Source organism: Takifugu rubripes, chromosome 9 (genome assembly GCF_901000725.2).
Source record: "Takifugu rubripes chromosome 9, fTakRub1.2, whole genome shotgun sequence".
NCBI classification, from domain to species: Eukaryota; Metazoa; Chordata; class Actinopteri; order Tetraodontiformes; family Tetraodontidae; genus Takifugu; species Takifugu rubripes.
The window spans coordinates 8,713,404-8,734,986 of record NC_042293.1 but is presented as its reverse complement, the minus strand read 5'-3'; the positions used below and the strand labels follow the sequence as shown (position 1 = coordinate 8,734,986).

Below are 21,583 nucleotides of genomic sequence, written 5' to 3'. Positions count from 1 at the left end.
CCAAGACAGTGTCACCTCCTTTTGGGGATTTAGTGGAATAGTTCAATTTTAGTTTCGTCATTATTATTATAATTATTATTGGACGGGGTGTAATTCTGCCCTGTGGCCACGGGGGCGCTAGACCCCCGGCGGCAGCCATCATCCAGATGAAGCTCTGCAGGAGGATCCAGTCCTCTCCATACTCTCCATGTTGAAGCGGAGCAACTTCTCCAGCCGACTCCCACCGCCTGCCTCACTCTGTTCGGTGCCCCCCCACGCCCCAGCTGTCTCACTCAGCCCCTCGGGATGACGCTGGACCGGCCAGCAGGCTCTGGAACAGCTGTATGAGCGCCTCGCACGCAGACGCACGGTGAGTTCGGTCCCATTAAACCGCTGTTACTACGCAGCCAGCGAGGATAACTTGCTCGTTTAGCCTCTGTCCTCTTTCCCCAACTAACGTGTGTTTTACATGCTAACTTGGGCTAGCTAGCGAACGTCCGGTAGCCGTGGCGATCATGTAAACAGAAAGGACGACATTTTCTCCTTTTCTGGGCGTCGGACGTGCCCGCTGAGCATCACAACGTGGCGGTATTTGGGCGAATGTGCCCGGCGACGGCGGCATTGACGTCCCCGGGATCCGTGTCTGTGGTGTCGGATGGCTGGGTCGTGGCTAACCTTCCATGCTAGCTGCGTAAAGCAACCCCCACCCCCCCGCCCCGAACATGTTAGCAGACCATTCCCCATGTGGCTGTCACTTGTTTGCATGGCAACCATGAGCCAAGCCCGCGTCTAGGGCGGTGGTGACAGGCGAGCAAAGGCACCTTAGTAGCTGTTTTTATAACCCCCCTTACACGTTCATTGATGTGCGAGTCTTGGGTGTCCTAATGCATTTGTAAATCGGAGGCTGTCGCATATGTATTTGTATTTACCAACAGTCATCCAAGCTGTAACAGATTTCCGGTTTTTTGTGATACTTTCAGACTGTCAGTTACTCAATCGCGACATGTTGCCATTGGAAAGTGTTGTGAACACGACGCAGCAGAGCCCTGCGCCACATAAATAATAATAAGCAAAGATGCAACCTCTCATTGTGTTCTTTTTTTATGCAGGGAACATTAATAGCCTTCCATTATTGTGCTCATAGTGCACTGTAATATTACATGCACAAGATGACAATCAAAATGTCTTTTTTATTCATTAAAATGAATGTCTACAGGGCTTTGGTTACCAGGAAGCAGTGAAGACTTCGTTTCTAGCTGCCCTCTATAGCCACACACACTCACACACACACACACACACATATCTAGGTCAAACTTGTGTGCAACGGTCACCTGATGCATTTTATTTCTCCCTGAGATGTTTACTACCCATGATAATGCAACATTGTGTTGCTCGACATAGCAGGAGGGGGGGAAAAAAGAGTTAAATCAGGGCAAGAGGGACAGAGGAAATAATTACCAGAGTGCCTGAAGCCACATGGCAGGTCATGTTGGGAAAGAACTGCACTATAGTCACAACAGAAAACCAAAATTTGTGGCTTTTTAAAAAGAAAATTCTATTCAAATTTCTTTCTGAAGCTCTAAAATGCCTATATTTGCTTTTCTGTCCTGTTTTGGAGTTATGGAGGTATAAAATCCAAGATTTCTGTGTCTCTGCCGGACAGACATGAGTCGAGAATTCATTCTGTGATGGATGCGGGCCTGTGTGAAGTGTCCTTAATGGGCACGTGTGCGTTGAAGGCTCATTCGCGGGGTGCCGCCAGTGGAGAAAGGCCTATTTTTATTTCTGGCTTCACTGAGGCCTTTGTGTGACCGTCTACCTTTGCACTAATCGGGCGGCGTCGGTTAATGGTGTTGGAGCCTAAGCCTATCAACCGGAACCCCGGGCCGAGCTTCCCTGTGACCGACAGACGGGGAGCGGGTTGTTTTGAACGAGATGAGGATGGTGGGAATGTGCCGAGCAGATTCTGTGGGTGGTTCGTGGTGTTGTTCTAGCAGGAAGAAAAGCAACAGATGTCCCAGCTTCCCTGCCGTGCTGCGAGGAATCCTCACTTCCAGCACGCTGGAGGGAAGTTACCCAGGGCGCCACGGTGGCCGGGGCCTCTCAAGGCTCTCCGCTCTGTAATTGTAAAATCACTGGTTCGCCGTCAGCTGTAGGCCGCTATTTTAGGCCACCTTTGCCCCTCTGTGCTTGAGCTTGAGTCAGGAAGTAAAAGTTTGGACTGTTTTAAATGACTAATTGGGTCTTTCTGTTTGGGCTTTATTTGCAACATAAATTGGTTGTTTTTTCTTCTTTTTTTCACCTGTGCACGGAAATAATGCAGTGCAAGTGTACGTCAGCCGTGATGCCAGCCCCCACCCCCCCCGTGTGTGCCGAACTACGCCCTCAAAATGGCATCAACAACATAAATGTTGGCCGGAACAGGTGGCAGGGTCGCGCACGGGTCAGAACCAGTAACCTCAGGGCACAAGCCCCTGGGTTTGAGTTCTGGGTCGGGTCAAAGACACAAGCGTTAACCTAATTGGAGACGCTGTGTGTGTGAATGTGTGTGTGTAAGAGAGAATTCATGCCCGTTGCTTGTTGAACGCTGCGAAAAGGCTGCGGGCATCCCACCCCCTCCTCCCCCGGCCCTGATCAGGAAGAAGCAGATGGATGGAAGGAAGCAGAATGTCTGTTTTCAATAAAAGGGAGTCCAGATCTGATCTGCAGGCTTGGAACCAGAGCTTCACAGAATATCTGTCTCAAGATAACCTTAATGCGGATTCTCTTCGCTCGCTCTCTCTCGCTCGCCCTATAGGGAGGCGCCCCGCCTCCCCCAGAACGTCCCCAGTTAACCGTCTCATCTCCTCCATTCCTGATAAAATCCTTTATTAACTGTACAAAAAAAGCTAGGTTCTGTTTTGTGGAAAGAAGGGGTGGGGGTGGGGGGAAGGTTCGAGGAACAGTCAGAAATTAGCGTATAAACTTGCAGCGGGAGCTGCGGCTGGCGTGACCGGGAGGACACGAGATCACTCGTATTGTCAACTGGTGACTGGACTGGCCTTGTGCTCCGTGGATCGGAACAGATCAGAGGAGGAATCGGAGAGAGCGGACCATCATAAACGTAACCTCATAAAGAAATAATAATATAAAATATAAAAACAACCATTTGAGACACACTGAAAAGGACAGTTGAATTAAAAACGTGACAAACACGGCACTGTTTTTATAAATGGAACCAAAAAAAAACCCTTTTTATTAAAAACGATTAATAGAGTTGCAGCATTTGTTTATTTAATCAGGCTGATGTTGTGGAGGTAATCGGTGTATTTGCCAGGGTGGAGTCAGTAATATAACCGCCACAATCGCTCCGTTTCAGCACTGGAAACATCGAGACATTTCCAGGATATTGTGCTTTGGGTGTATCGGTGCCACATTTCTGCCGCCCTGGGGAGTCTAGCGGGCCTGTTCTAGCTGATGTCCTCAGCCATTCAGCCAGTCAAACAGTTGTTTTTCCTTCATAAGATGTCCGCCTGCGTCTCATTCATTGATGTGTTTTGGTAACCAGGTACATTAGAAATGTCAAACACATGTGCTCTGTTCAGATTTTCAGTCTGAACTGAAACTTCCTTTAAAATATCTCAGATGTTACAACAAATTTAGCTCTGGGTTCGACCTCCTGACCTCCTGACTGGTTCCAGGGCTCCTTGGTGGATGGTTTGTGTATTTATAGAGTTTTCTTTTTACAGAGGCGTTGATGGCCGAAAATTTCTCTCCACTACCAGCGCCTCTGCAATCAATATCCACCTCGCACTCCTCTGGCTTATTGTATAGAGGTGTTGCTTATGTAAATAATCCACCTCACTGTTTTTGCTGTCCATAACCTCGATGCTGACTTAACAATGTTGATTTAAGTCTTTAGATATTATTTGCTCACTGTAAACAAGTCAGATAAAACACTTCCCTGATGTTGGCATGTCATCGGTGTTGCATTCGTGTAAAAGATCATGTGGAAAGGGATGTTTTTAAGGTGTCATTTTATGCTCACAACTCCCTGGTGTTGTCAATATCTGCAAAAAATATAGTTTTCCCCTGGTCTGCGGGATTAAAAGACACAAAACATAGGGTCAAATTCATTTTGAATATAATTTATATATTATATATATTATAATAATGCAGTTTGGGTCACTTTAACCCAATAAAAGACCCAAATCTTTCATTAAAACATATTTTCGAGGGGACTTGAGCTGTATTTAGACATGCAGGCTTGTTGTATGAAGAACAAAAGCAACACTGGGGTCATTTTCCATCTTTCTCCATCTGCAGTTGTGACTCGTGACATCTTCTATCAGGCAGTTATGCTGAATACGTAAAACAAACGCAGGTAGATCTGCAGCGCTGCTTTTTATCTAATTTGACACACCGATGCTGCTCGGCCTTGCGTTGCCTGCAGGAAATCTCCACTCCACTATAACTTTGGCGTCGCCATTGCCGTTTTTGATCAGAAGCTAGATTACTGGATCTAGCAGCTCAGACCGTTATTGAAGGCTGAGTCTGGTTTGAGGTGCGGCCGTATTTTTGTGTTCCTGTCGAACTTACTGGCAGAATTCTGACATTCCGATTTCATTTTATGTTCGGTTTGGTTTGACTTGCATTGAGTTTAAGCTTCTTGACACTTAAACTCCTTTAACATCTGCTCTTCTGCAGGTGAGACAGGCTGTTCAAACTGGAGAATCTGGATGCGGTGTCTCCTGGAGCTGAGGTGAAAGGTGAGCTACAACACTCTCCGGAGCCTTTCTTTACTCCAATGAGTTTGCCCTGGTGCGGTTGGTTTGCCCTCAGCTGGAGGGAAAATACCCCACCCCCTTTCCCGTGCTACTTGACTGCAGCCTGAGTGCTAAAGATAAGGCTTTGATAAGGAGAGTTATTGTTCATTTCACCAAAAATAAAACCTGTCCTAAGGTTGAGCTAATGATTTCTTTAATAGCTGGGCTAAAACAGTAGCATCATCTGATCCTGTGATGTTTTAAATACATCAAACCTGGTGTTGTAGGCGCACAAACACCCAGGACAAGTTCAGACCTCTGATGTACATTTGCTATGGCTGTTTATGGCTCTGGGGGGGCAGCTTGCTTTGCGGGAAGGGTGGAGATTGTGGTCGCAGCCTTCTGTTTTAGCTTTTGGTAGTAATGGATCTTTGCAGCTGTTTTTTATTTTAGTAATTGGGGCACAAGGGTTTATGTGAAAGGAAAGTTTCTGTAAAAAGAGTCATTGAAAAACTGTAATTTCCTTAAAATATAACTTCAGCCCACGCAAGACCCGGAATAGCTCGACTAAACCACACATCCGCCCACCCAGTGACTCAAAATTAGCTCAGTGTGTAGCTCCAGACTTGCATCAGACCCAGTTCTCTTTGTGTCCCCTTATTATTAGAGTTGTTACAGCTTTTCTTAGGGCCACTTGAGTTTTTGCGCGATCTGGTCTCGTCACACTTGAAATGAGGATGAGCATTCTTCTTTCTCCTCAATGGAAAACTCTCCTGCTGCTCCACTCTATTAGGCTCCAACTGTCTCTCCTGGTGCTAAAATAACAGGTTTGAACTGTTTACTGGATCAATACTCAGCATTTGTTCAACACAAACACAGCCAGAGCTCATGTGTAAAGCAGCAGTAGGATGTAGGGTTACTCCCCTTTAATAATCGCTGTGTATGATTTTACTAATATTAGGCACTATAATAATTATAAAAAGAATTATTCCTTTTTAAATTTATTTTGCTCAAAGGTTAAAATGCTTAGAATTTAAATACCCCCAGCAGGTGATTCTTCACCTCCGTGTTGTCTGGGTTATTCTAAATTGTGAGTTTGACACACTCCACCTAAAGAGCTTTTCCAGAAATAACATCCGAGTTAAATTATAAATGGCCAAAGCGGGACAAAGAGGAGGGAAGGAGCCTGTTTTCTTTAGTGGGAACATCTCTGTGCTTCCCTGCCACAGTCGGACCTGAAAGAGGAAAGTGAATAAATGAACAAATTGATGAAGGTGAATCTCCCTTAAGACTTACTAATATGTCACGTGTGCTGATCTGTTGTGGTAAATAACCACACATGTTCTCACACTGCATCAACCCAGCCGTGCATGTTTGTTGGTCCCCACCCTTCGCATTTAACCCCTCACAGTGCTGCTGTCGGGGCTCGTGCCGCGCTGCTATACCTCCCATTGGTCCAGATGTAGGTCACACGGCCGTCCATCGCTCCTGTTGTCACAGAGACGGAGGGTTAATGGAGATGCGGCAGCTTAAAGGGGGGCATATGGTGTGATGAAAGCACAGAGAGGGTGTCTGAGTTTAATCTCTGCCCTCGCATTAGCAACAGCTGGCTCGATGTACGCTGTCAGTGTTTCAGGGATCTCACACAAGCACATGTTGCAGAAAGTGTGCAAACACATGCACTCTGGCCGTCTACCGCCGAGGTTCCCGCATGCTTATGAACCTTGATTTTTAATGGCCACGTCGCATTCAAACCTGTTCCTGCTGTCAGTGTCGTGAGGAATATTGTCAACGGTTAAATCTGCACCTTTACTTTCATGTCTTGAGAGTTTCAGAATGATGCTAGTTAAACCAGCCGAGCATGCTAACAGTTTTCATGTTGCAGCATGTCTATGTTCCAGTCCACCTGCTTCCCTGTCAGAGGGAAAACAGAGGTTGGGCTAATAGTTGCTAACAAGAACTAGCCCGTTCCATTTGAGGTAACTGTGGGTCACCTGTTTTGTTGTGGTTAGTAAGGTGTGATTTCACAGTACACGGTTAATGTTTGATGCGAGTGTGTGCTACTGGCTGCTGCTAACTTACTGTTATCGTTCACACGAGATGTCAATATCACCGGGTAAATATTGGCTGCATCCTGGCTGCATAACTGTGGTGGTAGAAGCTAATGTTGGTCCAGACTGGCAACATTTATGCTTTGAGTTTTGAGATTTTGCACCATTCCACAGCGCATGGTAGCATAATGGTGAAAGACTGGAATGACTGTTTAGGGTGTGAGAAAGTCTTTTAATTCCTCCTTTTGTCCAAGGCAGTTTTGTGTCAGCTGGACTGTTTTTCTTCTCTTTTGAACTACCTTGGATACCGTAACTATGACCTGGATGATTGAGAATCTACACAGACATCCTCCTTTTGTGATCATTTTTTTCTTGCTATTCCCACTTCTACAAACATTCTGTTGTGTTGTTTATTGGAGGCTGGTGCCGTTTAATTTCGTATTTGAATGTTTCATACAGGCACTCAGATTATTTGAATGGGATTTCACGTAATCATTTTGGAAGAATCTCATTAGATTAAGTGTAATCCCCCACTAAAAATACACAAACTGGCATTAAAAGAAAACAACGGAACGCATTCAAAGGTCAAAGGTCACACCCTCATTCACACAAACACACCGGGGGTTAACTAGGTTTTTTCTGAGCACAGGGCAGCCTTCGTGTCTGCCTGCTCACATCTTAGGCTGCCTCAGGGCCCGTAAGAAGGATTAACTCTGCCTGGGAGACGGTGACTGTCCAGTTTGGCAGCCTGTTGTGAACTATACTGTATGTTGCGTCCATGCAGCTTGCATTGCTCGCTGGGTTCTGCTGAGCCACACCTGTGCATGTGTGCACAGCAGCCACCAAACACTAATAATAGAGCGGCCCTTCTGGGACAATCAGAGCAGCTTCTTTAGAGAGGAGCACATTTACCTGGTTGTTGTCATGTCTCTCCTTTCATAGAGGTTTCAGGAGAAAGGAAGGCTGTTGACTTATGTGGGAGATGAATCAGTCTGTGAATGAATTTTCACAGGCTCATGGAGGCTGACGTGTCCCTTTCGGCCCCCGCTCATTAGAACCGGGATCAGCATCTCTCTGGAAACAAACCTTTGGTGGCGATCAATCGATTCATCCAGCCGTCGATACAGTGCAGCCGAGTGGGATCAGAGAGAGAGGAAGAGTTGTAGGGCGGTGTAGAACTTCTATGCACGTGTTCATCCAATTTAATGTCCATTTGAGGTTAAATCTCCTGATCTGTCTAAATATCTTTTTCCTGTTTCCTCCTGTTTCTAAAGCCGCTTCAATTGATACGTTTCTCCCTGCAGAGGACGAGCAGGTTGTCAGAATGAAGGAGGAGAACTTGTTCCATCGGAGGTTCTCTCTCTGTCCCAACGCCACCTCTCCTCCCAAGATCGACCCTCCCACCTTAACCCGGAACCTGTCTTATGGTGGAGACAACGACCTCTGCAACCTCAGCCCAGGTGAGAGTTGACAAAGACAAAAAAAAGTTGTGAATGTGAGATTTAGCTGCCTGTTTGGGGGGAAGGGGTCCTGCCGCCCAGCTCCTCTGCTGCTGCTCACCAGCCGCCTCTGAGCCGTCTCGCTTCTCTTGTCTGTTAGCAGGTTGATTCATCGGCTTCATTTGTTTGTAACTTTGTGTTGTGGGTTCCCACCAGGCAGTGAAACAGACAGGAACAGTCTCTCCATGCTGAGTCATGAACTCAGTCCTGCCCAGTCACCAGGCAGTAAGGTAAGAAAACTGTTCCTGATTGGGCAACTCCTCAGCAGCTCAGTCTGACTGACTCCGTTTGTTGAGTTAAAGGTTGTTTCAAACGTTACTTTCATGAAACGTTTTACAGTGATGTGATTTTTCTCTTTTGAGCCACTGTCTGAACCCATAAAAGTCCACTAACTCACTGAGCAGCAGAGTGTGATAGATCGTGGCCATGGTGGGAACTGTTTCTTTGCTCCACAAGCCTTTTATTTAGCAGCTCAGACCATTATTGTTCCACTGCTGCCTCTCTCATAAAGGCTAATTGTGTGTTGTGTGTTTTTTGTTTTTTTTTAAAGCAGGCCTTATTTACATATTTGGAACCAAGATAGTGAAGAAATAAACAAGAATTGAAATTGGGCCAGTAGACAACAGCAACACTGAAACTCTGGTCCTGCAGCATTAATTCAAAGCCCAGTTCACGTTAATAGGACTGATGTCATCTCGTCTCGTCACAACTGCCGCTCCTCCGTGTTAGCTCTGCTGTGTCCGCCGTGATGTCCCCGTCCCAGCTGCTGATTAGGAAACGTCTTGTGTCTGACTGTCATTCATGTGCTTGGAAAAACAACGCGCTGTCAGAGGGAAGCAAAACCACTGCAGACTGCTGAGCAGAGAGAATCGTTGATGTATTTTCCCACAGTCTGTGTGAAACGCTTAAAGAACTCTTTTGTCTTTTCAGTTGTCGCCGACTTTTAATAGATGTAATTTTAGTTCTCTGTCCTCCTGGATGCCCCCTTTGGCACTCTTCAGGGCTTGCATGCTCAACTGGGAAGAGCCCCAGTAGACCCAGGAAGGGATTACATGGTAGAACAGCTGGAGAGATTATACTTTATATCCCATCTGGGAGCTGGAAGGGGGTGGGGGGGGTACTGGAAGGCGTTGGGAGCAAGGGGTTTATTTTAAAACATTCTTCATCAACACTGATGACCTTGTTGTCTTCCCTCCCTCCTCCAGTCTGAGACCAGGATGTTTAATGGTGTTGAGAAGGACTGCCCCTCCCCCACAGAGAAGCTGGCTCGCAAGGAGTCACTCAAGGTACTCGAACCGTCCTGCACGAGAGCACCATGAAAATGTTTTTCTTTCATCCATTCATGTAAGTTAGCTCCTTATTCTCACTGTCTAAGTCCAGTGGGGCTAATTAAACAAGCTGCAATACTGAGATAGTAATTTACGAAGATCCTCCTCCACGTTCTAAATGATTATTAGAATACTGTATTAGTATTAGTAGATTTTGTTTGATTTTGTTTCCACCTAGTGTTGGTAGTTGATCAACAGACACGCGACTGAGTCACTCCTGTGTTCCTTTTGTTTTTATTCATCAGCTCCAGAAGCAGAATTACAGGCAGGAAAAGAAACGGGCAGCAAAAGAACTGTTCAGTGCTCTTAAGGACCCCAGTGTTGTCATCATGTCCAACTGGCTGAAGGTGTCACACACACACGCACGCACGCACACACAGGAGGCTTTTGAGTCACAAAATCTTCATGATGTAATCATCAACTGTCGTTTGTAAAATTGTCATAAAATGGCCGCAATTGTACTTGTAAAATGACCTTAATTGTACTTACTATTCTGAACTTTGTCCTTTCTGCTTATTCTGACACATTTTCCTCCCCCCTCTTTTTTTTTTTTTTTTTAGATCCGTAGCTCTTTAAAGAGTTGGACTAAGCTGTGGTGTGCCCTGAAGCCAGGAGTGCTTCTCATCTATAAGACTCCCAAATCAGACCACTGGGTTGGCACCATCTTACTTAATGCCTGCAAGCTGATTGAGAGACCCTCTAAGAAGGACGGCTTCTGTTTTAAGCTCTACCACCCACTGGACAAATCTATCTGGGCTGTCAAGGTCTGATATATTTGCACGAGTACTGTGATTATTAAACGCCCAGTAAAGCCAGTTAATTGAAGACCCGAATGAACCCTTTTGAATAGTGCACATAAGTGCCCCCTGGCGGCGATAATAGAGCAATATAAATACGCAATTATCATTTCAATTTTCTTTATATTTTCAAGTTCATTAATCTTTTTTTAACCTTAGTTCTAAATCTCTTGATCATAATTCTCTATCAATGGTTCTACTGTGCTCCTGCTCCCAGTGAGGGCCATTTTTTCAGATGATACAATATGACTAAATTGGCACAGCTCACTCTCCCATCCATATGCTCAGGGACCCAAAGGAGAGAATGTTGGCTCCATCACCCAGCCTTTACCCAGCAACTATCTAATCTTTCGGGCAGCGTCTGAGTCTGATGGTAAAGTTTAATGTGCCGTCATTAACATATACTATAGAGGAAGCAGTTGAAGCAACACTTTACTCATCTGAAACATTTGCCTCCCTCTTTCCAGGCCGATGCTGGATGGATGCCTTGGAGCTAGCTCTCAGCTGCTCTAGTCTCTACAAGCTGACGGCCAAAACTGGGAGAGAAGCAGATATCAGCATGTCTTCAGAGTCTTCCCATATTCTCCACCTGCTGCAGTCGACTACACTCGGCGACATGGAGCCATTACAGTAAGTGATGCATGTGCTCACACTGTAACCTGTCTACATCTGAACGATCCCATATTGCAAGTGTGCTGAAGTCTGACATTGTGACAATGTTGGATTTTAACAGTATTCTGCTGTTTTTCATTATATAACATTCACAGCAGTCAAAAGGTGGAAGTGGAATTAGTCAAACAGAAGTGATTCCAGGAACAGGTTGCATATTTTGAAGTAGAGGAATTTTTTCACTTTTATTTCCCTTTTAACAATTTAAACATTGTGAGGACATTGTGAGGGTGCTGTGTTCAGAACTATGTGGCCATTACTCTGTGACTAAAGCCCCTTGTCTTTGATCACAGAGCAACTTACTATGTTATATAAACCTGGATTACTACTGCCTAAACAGGTAAAGCTATATACTATACTATAAGTGTCACAATATGTGGGGAAATGATCTGCCTGGCGCAAGTGTGAGCTCCCAAGTGCTTTCTTTTCTGTTACGTCCTGCATCAGACAAGCGTTACGCCCCACCCATCTCACTTGTGCCCTGCTCCTCTCCTGGCCAATTACAACCCTCTGTGCTGTCACATGACTAAAAGAGAAGCAGGAAACTGGAATAGTATGTGAAACATAAACCTTTCAGAAAGAGACGTCAAGCGGTACACCAACCAACACACTGACACACACACACACACACACACACACACACAAAGAAATCAGAGGATTAAAAGCACAGAGGAGCTAAGGACACTGGTGCTGTTCACCGACGAAGCGTTTTTCTGTATGCTGAGGTAAGAAAAGCCTCTGAGTTTTGGTTGATAAGTAATAACACTGTCAGTGAGTCACCGGAACACTGCAGGAATGTGATTTTTCTGGTCGGTGCCTTCAGGTGTTTTGAGAATTGAGTTAAACTTCTTCTGATTTTGGATCTGTGAAGTGATTTCTTTCTATTTATTGTTTGTGAATGTGGTTTTTAGAACATATGGCCCACAGTAGTTGAGTTACACCTTCCTGAGACTGCGTGAATGATGAGATGTGGTATCAAGTCCTTGCTCTGTCTTCTTTTTGTGTTTGTGTGTGCTGTTGACACTTGGAAAACACATAGGTCAGCACATTTGCTCCGCAGCCAGTCAGACTGGAGGTGAAAAGGTGGTGGAGAATAATGGTGTCAGATGACTGAAGACAGCCAAACCCTGCAGTTCATTTGAATACAATGGGCTCATTCGTGTCAGCTGTGGAGGATACTAGCCAAACTTTACACATGTATAATTTAAAAGACCACCTGCATAAACAATATTGCTTGTTTTAAACATACATAACCATATTTCTTAGCTGTTAAACTGCCGCAACAGCCCCTCATTAGTCCGTGATGATCACACACTTAATCACACAGTTCTGACCGGGCTCATCACGTCGCATCTGTTCATTTTAGATTAAATGACTCTCTGCTACTGGGCAATCATCACATGGAGCAAGACGGCTTTTCAGACAGATCTGAGCGTGAGGCTCACGATGAATGGGACACCACGGCCAACGAAAACGGTGGAAGGCTGACAGAGGAAAGCGATGTGGACCAAACAGACGAGTCTCCCGGGCCTCAGGCCACGCCGTATGTAGAACAGGGCACTGAGGAGATGGCGGAGGTGAGGGCCTACATTCATACCGCATCAGGGTTATGTGATTGTTGTTAAATGTGTCGTTCTGGTTTTGAAATGCACAATTTAATGTGTTGCTTCAGGCTGGGGAGGCTTCTCAGGTGGAGACCGTATCCGAGGAGAACAAGGGTCTGATCTGGGGCCTTCTGAAGCAGCTGCGGCCTGGTATGGACTTGTCCAAAGTGGTGCTGCCTACCTTCATCCTGGAGCCACGCTCTTTCCTCGACAAACTGTCTGACTACTACTACCACGCCAATCTGCTCTCACAGTCAGTATCTCTGCATCGCCGTCCAGGTTGAGGTCATTTTTGTCCTGTTCAGATGTCCTCTGAGTCATCTGTTGTGTACTTTGTCCCAGAGCTGTGCAAGAAGAGAGTGCCTATGGTCGGATCAAGCAGGTCTTAAGATGGTATTTGTCTGGTTTCTACAAGAAGCCCAAGGTAAATATTATGTGTATTACAGCAATACCATGAGACTTCCTGTTAACACTGTGGCCCCAAACCTGATGTAGGGATAATGACTCTAACGTCGCATTTTTCCAGGGTTTGAAGAAACCTTACAATCCCATCCTGGGGGAAACCTTTCGCTGCTGCTGGCTCCATCCTCAGACCGACAGCTGTACTTTCTACATAGCTGAACAGGTGAACCTTTGCACACATGTGTAAAGTAGCCAGAATGTAAAAGGAATAATTCCCAAGCTTCTCCCTCTCTTTGCTCTTCCGATGCTTCTTCGCTGTCAGGTTTCTCATCATCCACCCATCTCAGCCTTCCATGTCTGCAATAGGAAAGACGGGTTCTCCATCAGTGGGAGCATCTTGGCCAAGTCCAAGTTCTACGGTAATTAGCGCACAGCTGAACTTCTACACGAACCTCCCCAAAATGATCTACAAGTCGTCCATCTTTGCTTTTCCAGGAAACTCACTGTCAGCGATTCTAGATGGCAAAGCCAGGCTGCTGTTCCTGAACAGGGATGAGGAATATGTCATCACGATGCCCTACGCACACTGCAAAGGTAAACAACGCCTTCTCCTCAGTGTGAGCGTGTGGTTTGTGCATCCCGTGATGGACTTGTGACCCGTGTGTCAGCTGTAACACCCTCTGCAGTGTAACGTCTGCAGCAACCTCTAATAGCCATGTTATGTCCAAGGCGGGGTTGGATCAGACTTACCTAAATGCAATATGATAATACAGGCTTATTTGACGGGGGTAGTTTCTACTGATGCCACGTACCATCGATGAAATGTTCCGTCTGTCCTGTAGGAATCCTCTACGGCACTATGACCCTGGAGCTGGGTGGGAAGGTCACTATAGAATGTGAGAAAACCAAATGTTTCTTAGAGCTGGAGTTTAAACTGAAGGTATTGTTTTTGCTTGTTTCATAGTTACGTAAGTGCTGAGTGGTTGACATGTGATGTAACCGGTGTCCCTCTCTTCATCCTCTGCAGCCTTTCCTCGGAGGAGCCTGCTCTGTGAATCAGATCAGTGGGAAGATTTTTATGGGGGAGGAGCTCTTGGCGACCATTGATGGACATTGGGTGAGAACTTTGTTCCTTTTTGTGCAGGACTGAAGCTGTCGTCTGCTTCCTCCTTCGCTCTCAGTGTTCAGAGTGGTTCCCTAATGTTTACAGACTGAAACCACTCCTCTTCCCAGTTCTCTGTTCTCACTGTTGGCCTGAGAGCCTGCCATTATATATTGGACCTCTTTTGGAGGTCTCATGAGGTTTAACACTCCACTGCTCTTCTTCTCTATGCAGGACAGCGAAGTGTTTGTGCATGAAAAGCAATCGGGGCAGCAGGAGACATTGTGGAACCCAACCCCAGATGTTCGCAGAAGCCGCCTGAAGAGACAAGTGGTCCAAATAGATCAGCAGGGAGAGTTTGAATCTGAAAGGTAAGCTACAGGATTGCTCTCTTTTTTGATTCTTGACATCTACTGGCTAAACAACTATGATCGTTTCTTTGTAATTCTTTCAGTCCAACTTCAAACACTTTATGATTAACTTTTCAAAATCTTTTAATCTTCATCTGACAGACTGTGGCAGCATGTGACCAGTGCTATCAAAGATCGGGACCAGCTGAGGGCCACCCAGGAGAAGTTTGTGCTGGAAGAGGCTCAAAGGAAAGAGGCCAAGGAGAGAGGAGAGAAACCCTGGACCCCACATCTTTTCCACCAGGACCCTGTCACGTCTGATTGGACCTACAGGCACATTGAGTACGAACCCTATTGTACTAGAAACCACTCCTTGGCTTTAACCAAAATGAGGGATAGTCAACATGCCTGTTGTCTGGTTTGCCAGCTTCCGGCCGTGGGACCCCGAGCACTGTCTCGTCCAGTTTGAGAAGGATGGAATCATCCAGACGCAGGAAAAAAGCCAAAAACAACACAGCAGCCTCTCCTTCAGCTGGGCCAGCCAAGAGAAGGTCAGATAATTAAGCAGAATTTTAACATCCACATGCAGGACTTTCATCTAAATTAGGGACACTTTTGTCTCCTCGCAGGCTGAGATGAATGGAAAACACAGGAAGGTCAGCAGTCAGCCGTCCAGCTGCAGCCAGAACACCGAGAGCAGCAGCACAACCCCAGAACCCACCAACGAGTCCTCGGATAATGAAGGTGACCCAAACCCTCCCCCTAACACACGCAGGCACACTTTAAAAAATAAATAGATATAAAATGACGCCTCATATTTGTCTGAGCAGGTTTAATAAAGCAGTGCTCACGGTGCAATAAAGAAGTGAAGGACATTGCGCAGATCGAAGCCTCCATCACATCTATAAAGAAAACACAGCTGGACATCCAGAGGTGAAATTTACAGCCTAAAACTCTTGTTGAGTCTGTGTAATAACATGCAAATGCCAGTCTGCACACCCTTGATTATAAGATCATAAAATAAGAGAGGTCTGACAACTCCTATTCTTCCTCATCTCTGTAGGAACCTGGCAGCTCTCAGTCGACAGCTGGCTCGTCAGAGGGCGGCAGAAGACGGCGTGACATTAACGAGCCGTCACTGGCTCATCTTCTGTGTTTTGCTACTCTCACAGCTGCTCCTCAACTACATCTTCACATGAGCCCAGCAGCTAGAAGGGCCCAGTTTCTCCCCCAGCACTGATCTAGAGGCATCTCCTTCCAAAAAAGCACAGACTACCATCAAAGATCTCCAATTGGTGTTTAAAGGAAAACTTTGCCAACTTTGTTTCCTCTACGAGGGTAGGAACACGATATTCTAGCAATAAACACAGCCACCGCCTGTCAGTCATCTGCAGAGAGGAACAGCACCCCCTTGTGTAGCCAGACTGAAACAGCAGCACCGGCACCCACGCACTTTGGACAGAAAATGAGGGATGGAAGATGATTGTGGCTTAAAAAATGTTTGGGATCAGATTAATGTAAAAAAAAGAAAGAAGATATGTATGAAGAATGATTTTGTTAAATGAAATGACAGGGAGGATGTTTCCCCATTCCTTAGTGTCTTTTTATATTTCTCTGCAATACCGTCTCTGTTAGCGTGCCTGTATGTGTGTTAGCATCCACAGTTCAGTCGGCCCTATGGGCACAGACACAGCGCTGCTTGGACTTCTACTCCCCCTTCCACTCAAGAATCTTTGGGCCTTAATGCTAAAGCCAAAAAAAAGAAGAAGAAAAGACAGGAGTACCTTCCAACAGTGCATTTCATACTTTTGTTTGCTCAAACGACTTTACCAAAACAGTATTTATGATCTGTAAAGACAAAAATTGCTTGTTTACAGGCAGAAATTGTTTGTAGCGACACATGTTTGGAAGGATGAGGGGACGGAGGCAGCGCAGAGAGCCGGCGTGTCTTTTTTTTTTTTACAGTATGTTTTTGTGCCTGTCGTACTGAAGCAGAGTAGGTTCTAGCATTAGCGCACCACTGCTTTGGTCTGGATCATGACACTAGTGTACAATCAATTTCATCGTCTAACTGGAGATGAAGGAAACCACAGAGGGAAACAGGTGAATTCTTTGGACCTTCCAAGGGTTTTGTCTGTGTGTCTCAGTCAACACGATGTTCAAGTGACTTTTAAGATGTAAACACTTAGTAATGATGTTTTTCTGGTTTGTACATATTTGTACGGAGGTCTTCGTTTCACAGAGAGATTTTAGAATGTATTTATTGGTCAATTAAGTTTTCCCCAGATCAAATTTAGAGGATTGAGAGCCAGGGGTGACAATCACTCTCCCGGGGCTTCAGGGTTCGTTATGTGGGTGTGTGCGTCTGAGCACGCTGGGTTCCGATGTGCTTCGAAACCTTGCTTTGATTTTGTCTGTTGTTTTTGTCATGAGCAACAACGTTGCACCCAGTGGGAGAGACCCGAGTAGCACAAGGACAGATACACTGATGCTTTTATTCACGTTTTAACTTCTCTGTTCTTTTCATTACTATTTTCTACTTGACTGCCATGTTGTGAGGTCTACATGCCACTTTTTTTTGTCATAAACATTTTGCTTTTATCCATAACTGTTTGTGTACTGTAGCACTTCAGTAAAACACTTTAACCTTGCACTGCCTTAAAACAATTTTTTATTTTTTTAAATCACCCGGTTTAAAACGTGTTACGCACGTTGACCACTAGGTGGCGGTGTTGTCGTGGCGAAGTGTCTGGATTCTCCCGGCTGGTGATGTGCACGGTGTAAATAATTAGTTTCTCAGTAACCCAAACACAGCTCCTCACAGTGCTGCTGGCGACATCGCTGCACATGCCGCAGGGAGCTCAGTGCGAGGCTCACAGGAGAACCTGAGCAGGTGAAAATCTCCCTGTAGACGCCACATGGATCAACATCTTTGCCACACACACAGATTTAAGCCCCTGTCAGGGTCATTGGATCATTGTAACGCTGCTGCAGACTCACTTCGCTCTGCCGGTTGTTACTTTACATCCTGCAGTGTTCCAAAAGAAGGACAGCATGAAGATGAGGATGAAGGTTATGTCAGGAATTCCCAATGCCACTTAATTCTACATTTCTCTCACTCTCCACCCTGAATCACAGTCAGCCTCTTTGTTTTCTGTCAATGCCGAGCACATCCGAGTGATGGGGAGTGTAAAGATCAAGGGTTCTAATCCTCCCAAAGACCCGTTTCTGTTCCGAGTGGGCTCACACTGGACCATTGTGCGGCTGCTGTTTGTGTGTTTGTGCTGAATTAAGAATAGGAATTAAGGCGTTCTTTCTGCCAGTGTCGCCACCACGTCGTCACCATTGCTGAACACAGTGAAGAACGTGGAAGAACAGCCAAACCACCAAACTAAATCTGTCTGTATTTCCTCCCCTTGAGCGGGGTGGAAGAGAAGCATCCTGCTGTTTCAGCTGGAGGGGAGCGGCAGAGGTGCTGAACTTGCCCGGGCTTGCCTTTCTGAGAACAGAGGGAGGCGGTGTGTCTGTCTGGAACTGCCCCGGGTCATGTGTCATGTTGGCTGATGGGAAATCAAAGGCTCGCACCTCCACATCTGTCACACAGGTGAACTCGGCTGTCTTTCAAATACATATTTTATACCTTCAATCTGAATTAGTGTGTCACAGACAGACTAGTCAGAACCAGTCATATGGATCAGCCATTGCTGCTGATGGTCAAAATGTATGTGAATTTGAGCCTCCAACTTAACTCTGCATGTGTGTGAGTGTGTCTGTGTCCCGTGATGGACCGGGGACCTGGCCTGGGTGTGTTCCTGACGTTATCTCCCTCTCGATATCTCACACAAGTATGTTTGTCCCACTGAAGACATAATGAAACTTAACTTTATTATGACCCTATTGATAAGATCTTGATGAGTCTCACTGTGATTCACTATTTTTTATCAGATTCCACCCCTACTGTCCTGGTCTCCACCCACGGATTTCCATTCATATGTAGTGTAATATAAGCAAGGTGGACTTCCTGTACAGACAGGAAGTCCTGACCACCCAGAATCTAGGGAGGAGATTCAACACGTGACATTTCACCTGTGCTCCTCTAAAGGTCCGGAAACGCACTGACCATTTACGCAGTGATACTGTGAGACCGGTTGCCGCGGCAACCCTTGCAGTCCGGCTCCTCTCAAATAAGCGCTGCACGTCAAGTCTTGCCCTGCCACCACACGGATCCCAACTCACCCGCTCCATCATACGTGCCAACAGGACCAAATCAATCACCTTCATTACAAACATTTGTCGGATCCCACAGGAGTGACCTCTGACCTTCACGGATGCGTGTGCCATTTTGCAGCCATTCAAGTGTGCTCTCTCTAAATTTAGTGCAGGCATCTGCTTCTGGAGCGTAGCACAGAGGCGGCGTTCACGTTTGATCTGGCTGAGCTGAACGTTTACCTCCGATTCAAGCTACCATTGACGGTTCTCCGCCCACCTGATCCCAGTTTGTGTCTTTTTCCTTTAAAGGTTTGTAAAGCCCGTGATTATCTCATTATGGAAGTACGTCAGCTACTTTTACCACAGTTACACCAGCAATGCAAAGAACGCTGCTTTCATGTCTTTGATTTTACAGCCCATTGTTGCTTTACTACAAGCTGCTACTCTTTATTCTCATCTCTGTTAAAGAGTTGTTCATGAGGACGGAAGACTGTGACAGGAGTCATTGTTTTTATAAAGCTTAGCGTAGCTTATTAAAGACAAATAATTCATTTGCTCTTCACTGCTACAGTAGCTTTGTTTCCAGGGGGGGCTACGTCCTCTGGGACTAGATCTTTAGCCTAGTTAGAGAGAAGACAAATGTGTATGACAGTGTGTGCTGTACAGAAGACACACACTTGCCCAGTCAGCAATTCCACGACTCCAACCAGGACCTCCCAGCTCGGGTGTCGGCGGAGGAGCCGGGTCTGGAGATCAGACTTTGGTGGCGGCTCCAGTGACTCATGACCCAAACACGCAGCCGCGCCGCCTGCGCTCCGCTCCACCCGAACATCTCCATCCCCCGTCTGGTCCCTGCAACACTTCATCTTGAAGCACATGCATGGTGACTTTCATCCCACAGGAAGTCAGCCCCCCCCCCCCCCCCCCCCACCCTCATCTGTGCCTCTGCACCTCCTGTTGGGGTCGTTTGCTGTAAACCCGACACCGCAAGTACACATGTTCCCTCCGCTCACGCCGCTTCTGTCCCCCACCCCCACCCTCAGCCACACACATCTGCGTATACCTTGAGGGGATCGAAGCAGACATCTGCTCCTGTGTTTTAGCCATTGTTTTAGGCACAAGGCACGTGTGTGTGTGTGTGTGTGTGTGTGTGTGTGTGTGTGTTTCTGGAGCTAACAGACTTTATTAGAGCTGACATCCGTAGGAGGACAACCTTCCTGTCTGGAGCAGAGGGAGCAAAATCACACAGTTTCTCTAAATCGTATCAAACTCCAGAAACTCATTTACAGGGTTCACTTCTGTGAAATGCGCCCGCCGCCATTCCACGAGCGCCGCTCCAGGTTTAACGCGCTCTCTGTAAATAATGCGACGCAGTGGAAACATCCACACGCTACGGTTTAAATGAGCTGCGTCTAACTGGATTAACGCTGACCTCCAGCACAACCGCGGCCTGTTCGGCTAAAGGTCGCCTCTGTGCTCGGTGTCGGGGCGGAGCGCGGACACAGGCGGCCATTGTGCCTCCCTCTGCTTCTGGGGAAAGACCCTTGAATCAGGATTTCCTCCCCGGGGTTTTAACAGTCTGGTGCGCTTATTTCCGAGGAATAACTGCAGCCAGAACATCAAACTACAAACAGGAGTTATGGTTGTGATCAGATCCTGTCTGGACGTCATCGGAGGTCATTATTGTGAAGTATCTTGTAGTGTCCTCACTGGGCCTCAGTACTGATGGCACCCCTAGCTCGGGTTCGGTCAGGGGGATGATGTTGCTCCTCTCTGGACCTTCTGATCCTATTTTCTAGCATTTTTGTGCAGATCACACCAACATCAGCTCCACTCTGCTCCCTTTACTCCTGTCTCCAGTCTGCCCATGTGTGCTCGTATTCAAATATTGGTTTGCTGAGGCTTGAAAGTCTGTGGAATTTCTCTTTGTTCTTCCCTCAGTCGGTCATGTGATCCTCCGTGGCCCCGCCCCCATGACATCAGCTCACCTCACCTCAGCGAAGGTATGCAGGGTCGTAAACGCCCACGCCACCAGCGTTTGAACAGCGCCCTCTGTGTGTCAGAACAATACATCTCTGTTGCGTTCCGGTGATTGATGGATGCGTTTGTTGCCGGATCGGTACCGCCACGCCGGAGCAGAACTCTCCATCCTCCCACGCCGGGTCCTCGCGCTGCTGCCGACCTACATTTCTCGTCTCGGCGAAACTCTGAAACTGCCGAAGTTTGTGTTTGTTTGCTCCTGTCGGCCCTGTTTCCTAAAAGCAGAGATGATTTGGAGTGTTTGTTCAGGGTGCAGCAGCTCCGGGGCGCCGATGATTAGGCCCTGATTGACTTTCTGTTGGTTTTGGAGTGACAGCGGGGAATTCCTGCCTCCCTTTGTTCCTCAGCTTTGTCTTCTCGTAATAATCTCCACTCTGGAATTCTCTCAGCCTTTCCTTAATGGCCTCATTTATCTTTATTCCTCATCCCCTTTCAGCTTGTGTAATATCCACGCTGAGCTCATTTCCTCTCACCACCGGCCTCCTGACCCGGGGTCCTCGTTACAGGTTATTACAGTCGTTCATTCCCACTTCAGTTTCCAATCAGGCCGAGTGTTGCCGCCTTATTTGCTGCGCCGGCAGTCTGATGTAATGGAGTGTAACTGGTGTGATTTCTCATCAGCTGCAGCGGTGGTGTGATCATTGACCAGGAACCGGTCCAACACTTATTTTAGCCTCTCCTCGTCTGCTCCAAGCTGCTGCTGCTGCGTGAATTTTAATCTGGCTGGAGACAAATGTTCTAATACAAGTGAAGAGTTCACGTGATAATTATACTTTAATTATAATTTACTAATTATATTTTCGATAAT

General features: G+C 46.5%; 1 protein-coding gene across 2 annotated transcripts; it reads left to right on the top strand.

Annotated features, from left to right (window-relative positions):
- Positions 1 to 129: 129 nt before the first annotated feature.
- On the top strand, positions 130 to 17,177 carry osbpl5 (oxysterol binding protein-like 5). 2 transcript variants are annotated; one of them, XM_003967392.3, is made up of 23 exons: positions 130 to 349; positions 4,666 to 4,727; positions 8,080 to 8,235; positions 8,431 to 8,504; positions 9,480 to 9,560; positions 9,848 to 9,949; positions 10,163 to 10,366; positions 10,688 to 10,772; positions 10,867 to 11,029; positions 12,435 to 12,645; positions 12,741 to 12,925; positions 13,015 to 13,096; positions 13,199 to 13,297; positions 13,397 to 13,493; positions 13,570 to 13,668; positions 13,917 to 14,014; positions 14,102 to 14,191; positions 14,411 to 14,547; positions 14,689 to 14,868; positions 14,954 to 15,077; positions 15,156 to 15,270; positions 15,357 to 15,459; positions 15,590 to 17,177. In XM_003967392.3, the coding sequence occupies exons 3-23, from the start codon at positions 8,100 to 8,102 to the stop codon at positions 15,723 to 15,725; spliced, it is 2,601 nt and encodes an 866-aa protein (XP_003967441.1). In that variant the 5' UTR covers positions 130 to 349; positions 4,666 to 4,727; positions 8,080 to 8,099; the 3' UTR covers positions 15,726 to 17,177. The 2 variants fall into 2 exon arrangements, with proteins under 2 accessions (XP_003967441.1, XP_011605567.1); XM_011607265.2 differs by lacking the exons at positions 130 to 349; positions 4,666 to 4,727 and adding an exon at positions 6,985 to 7,993.
- Positions 17,178 to 21,583: the final 4,406 nt, after the last annotated feature.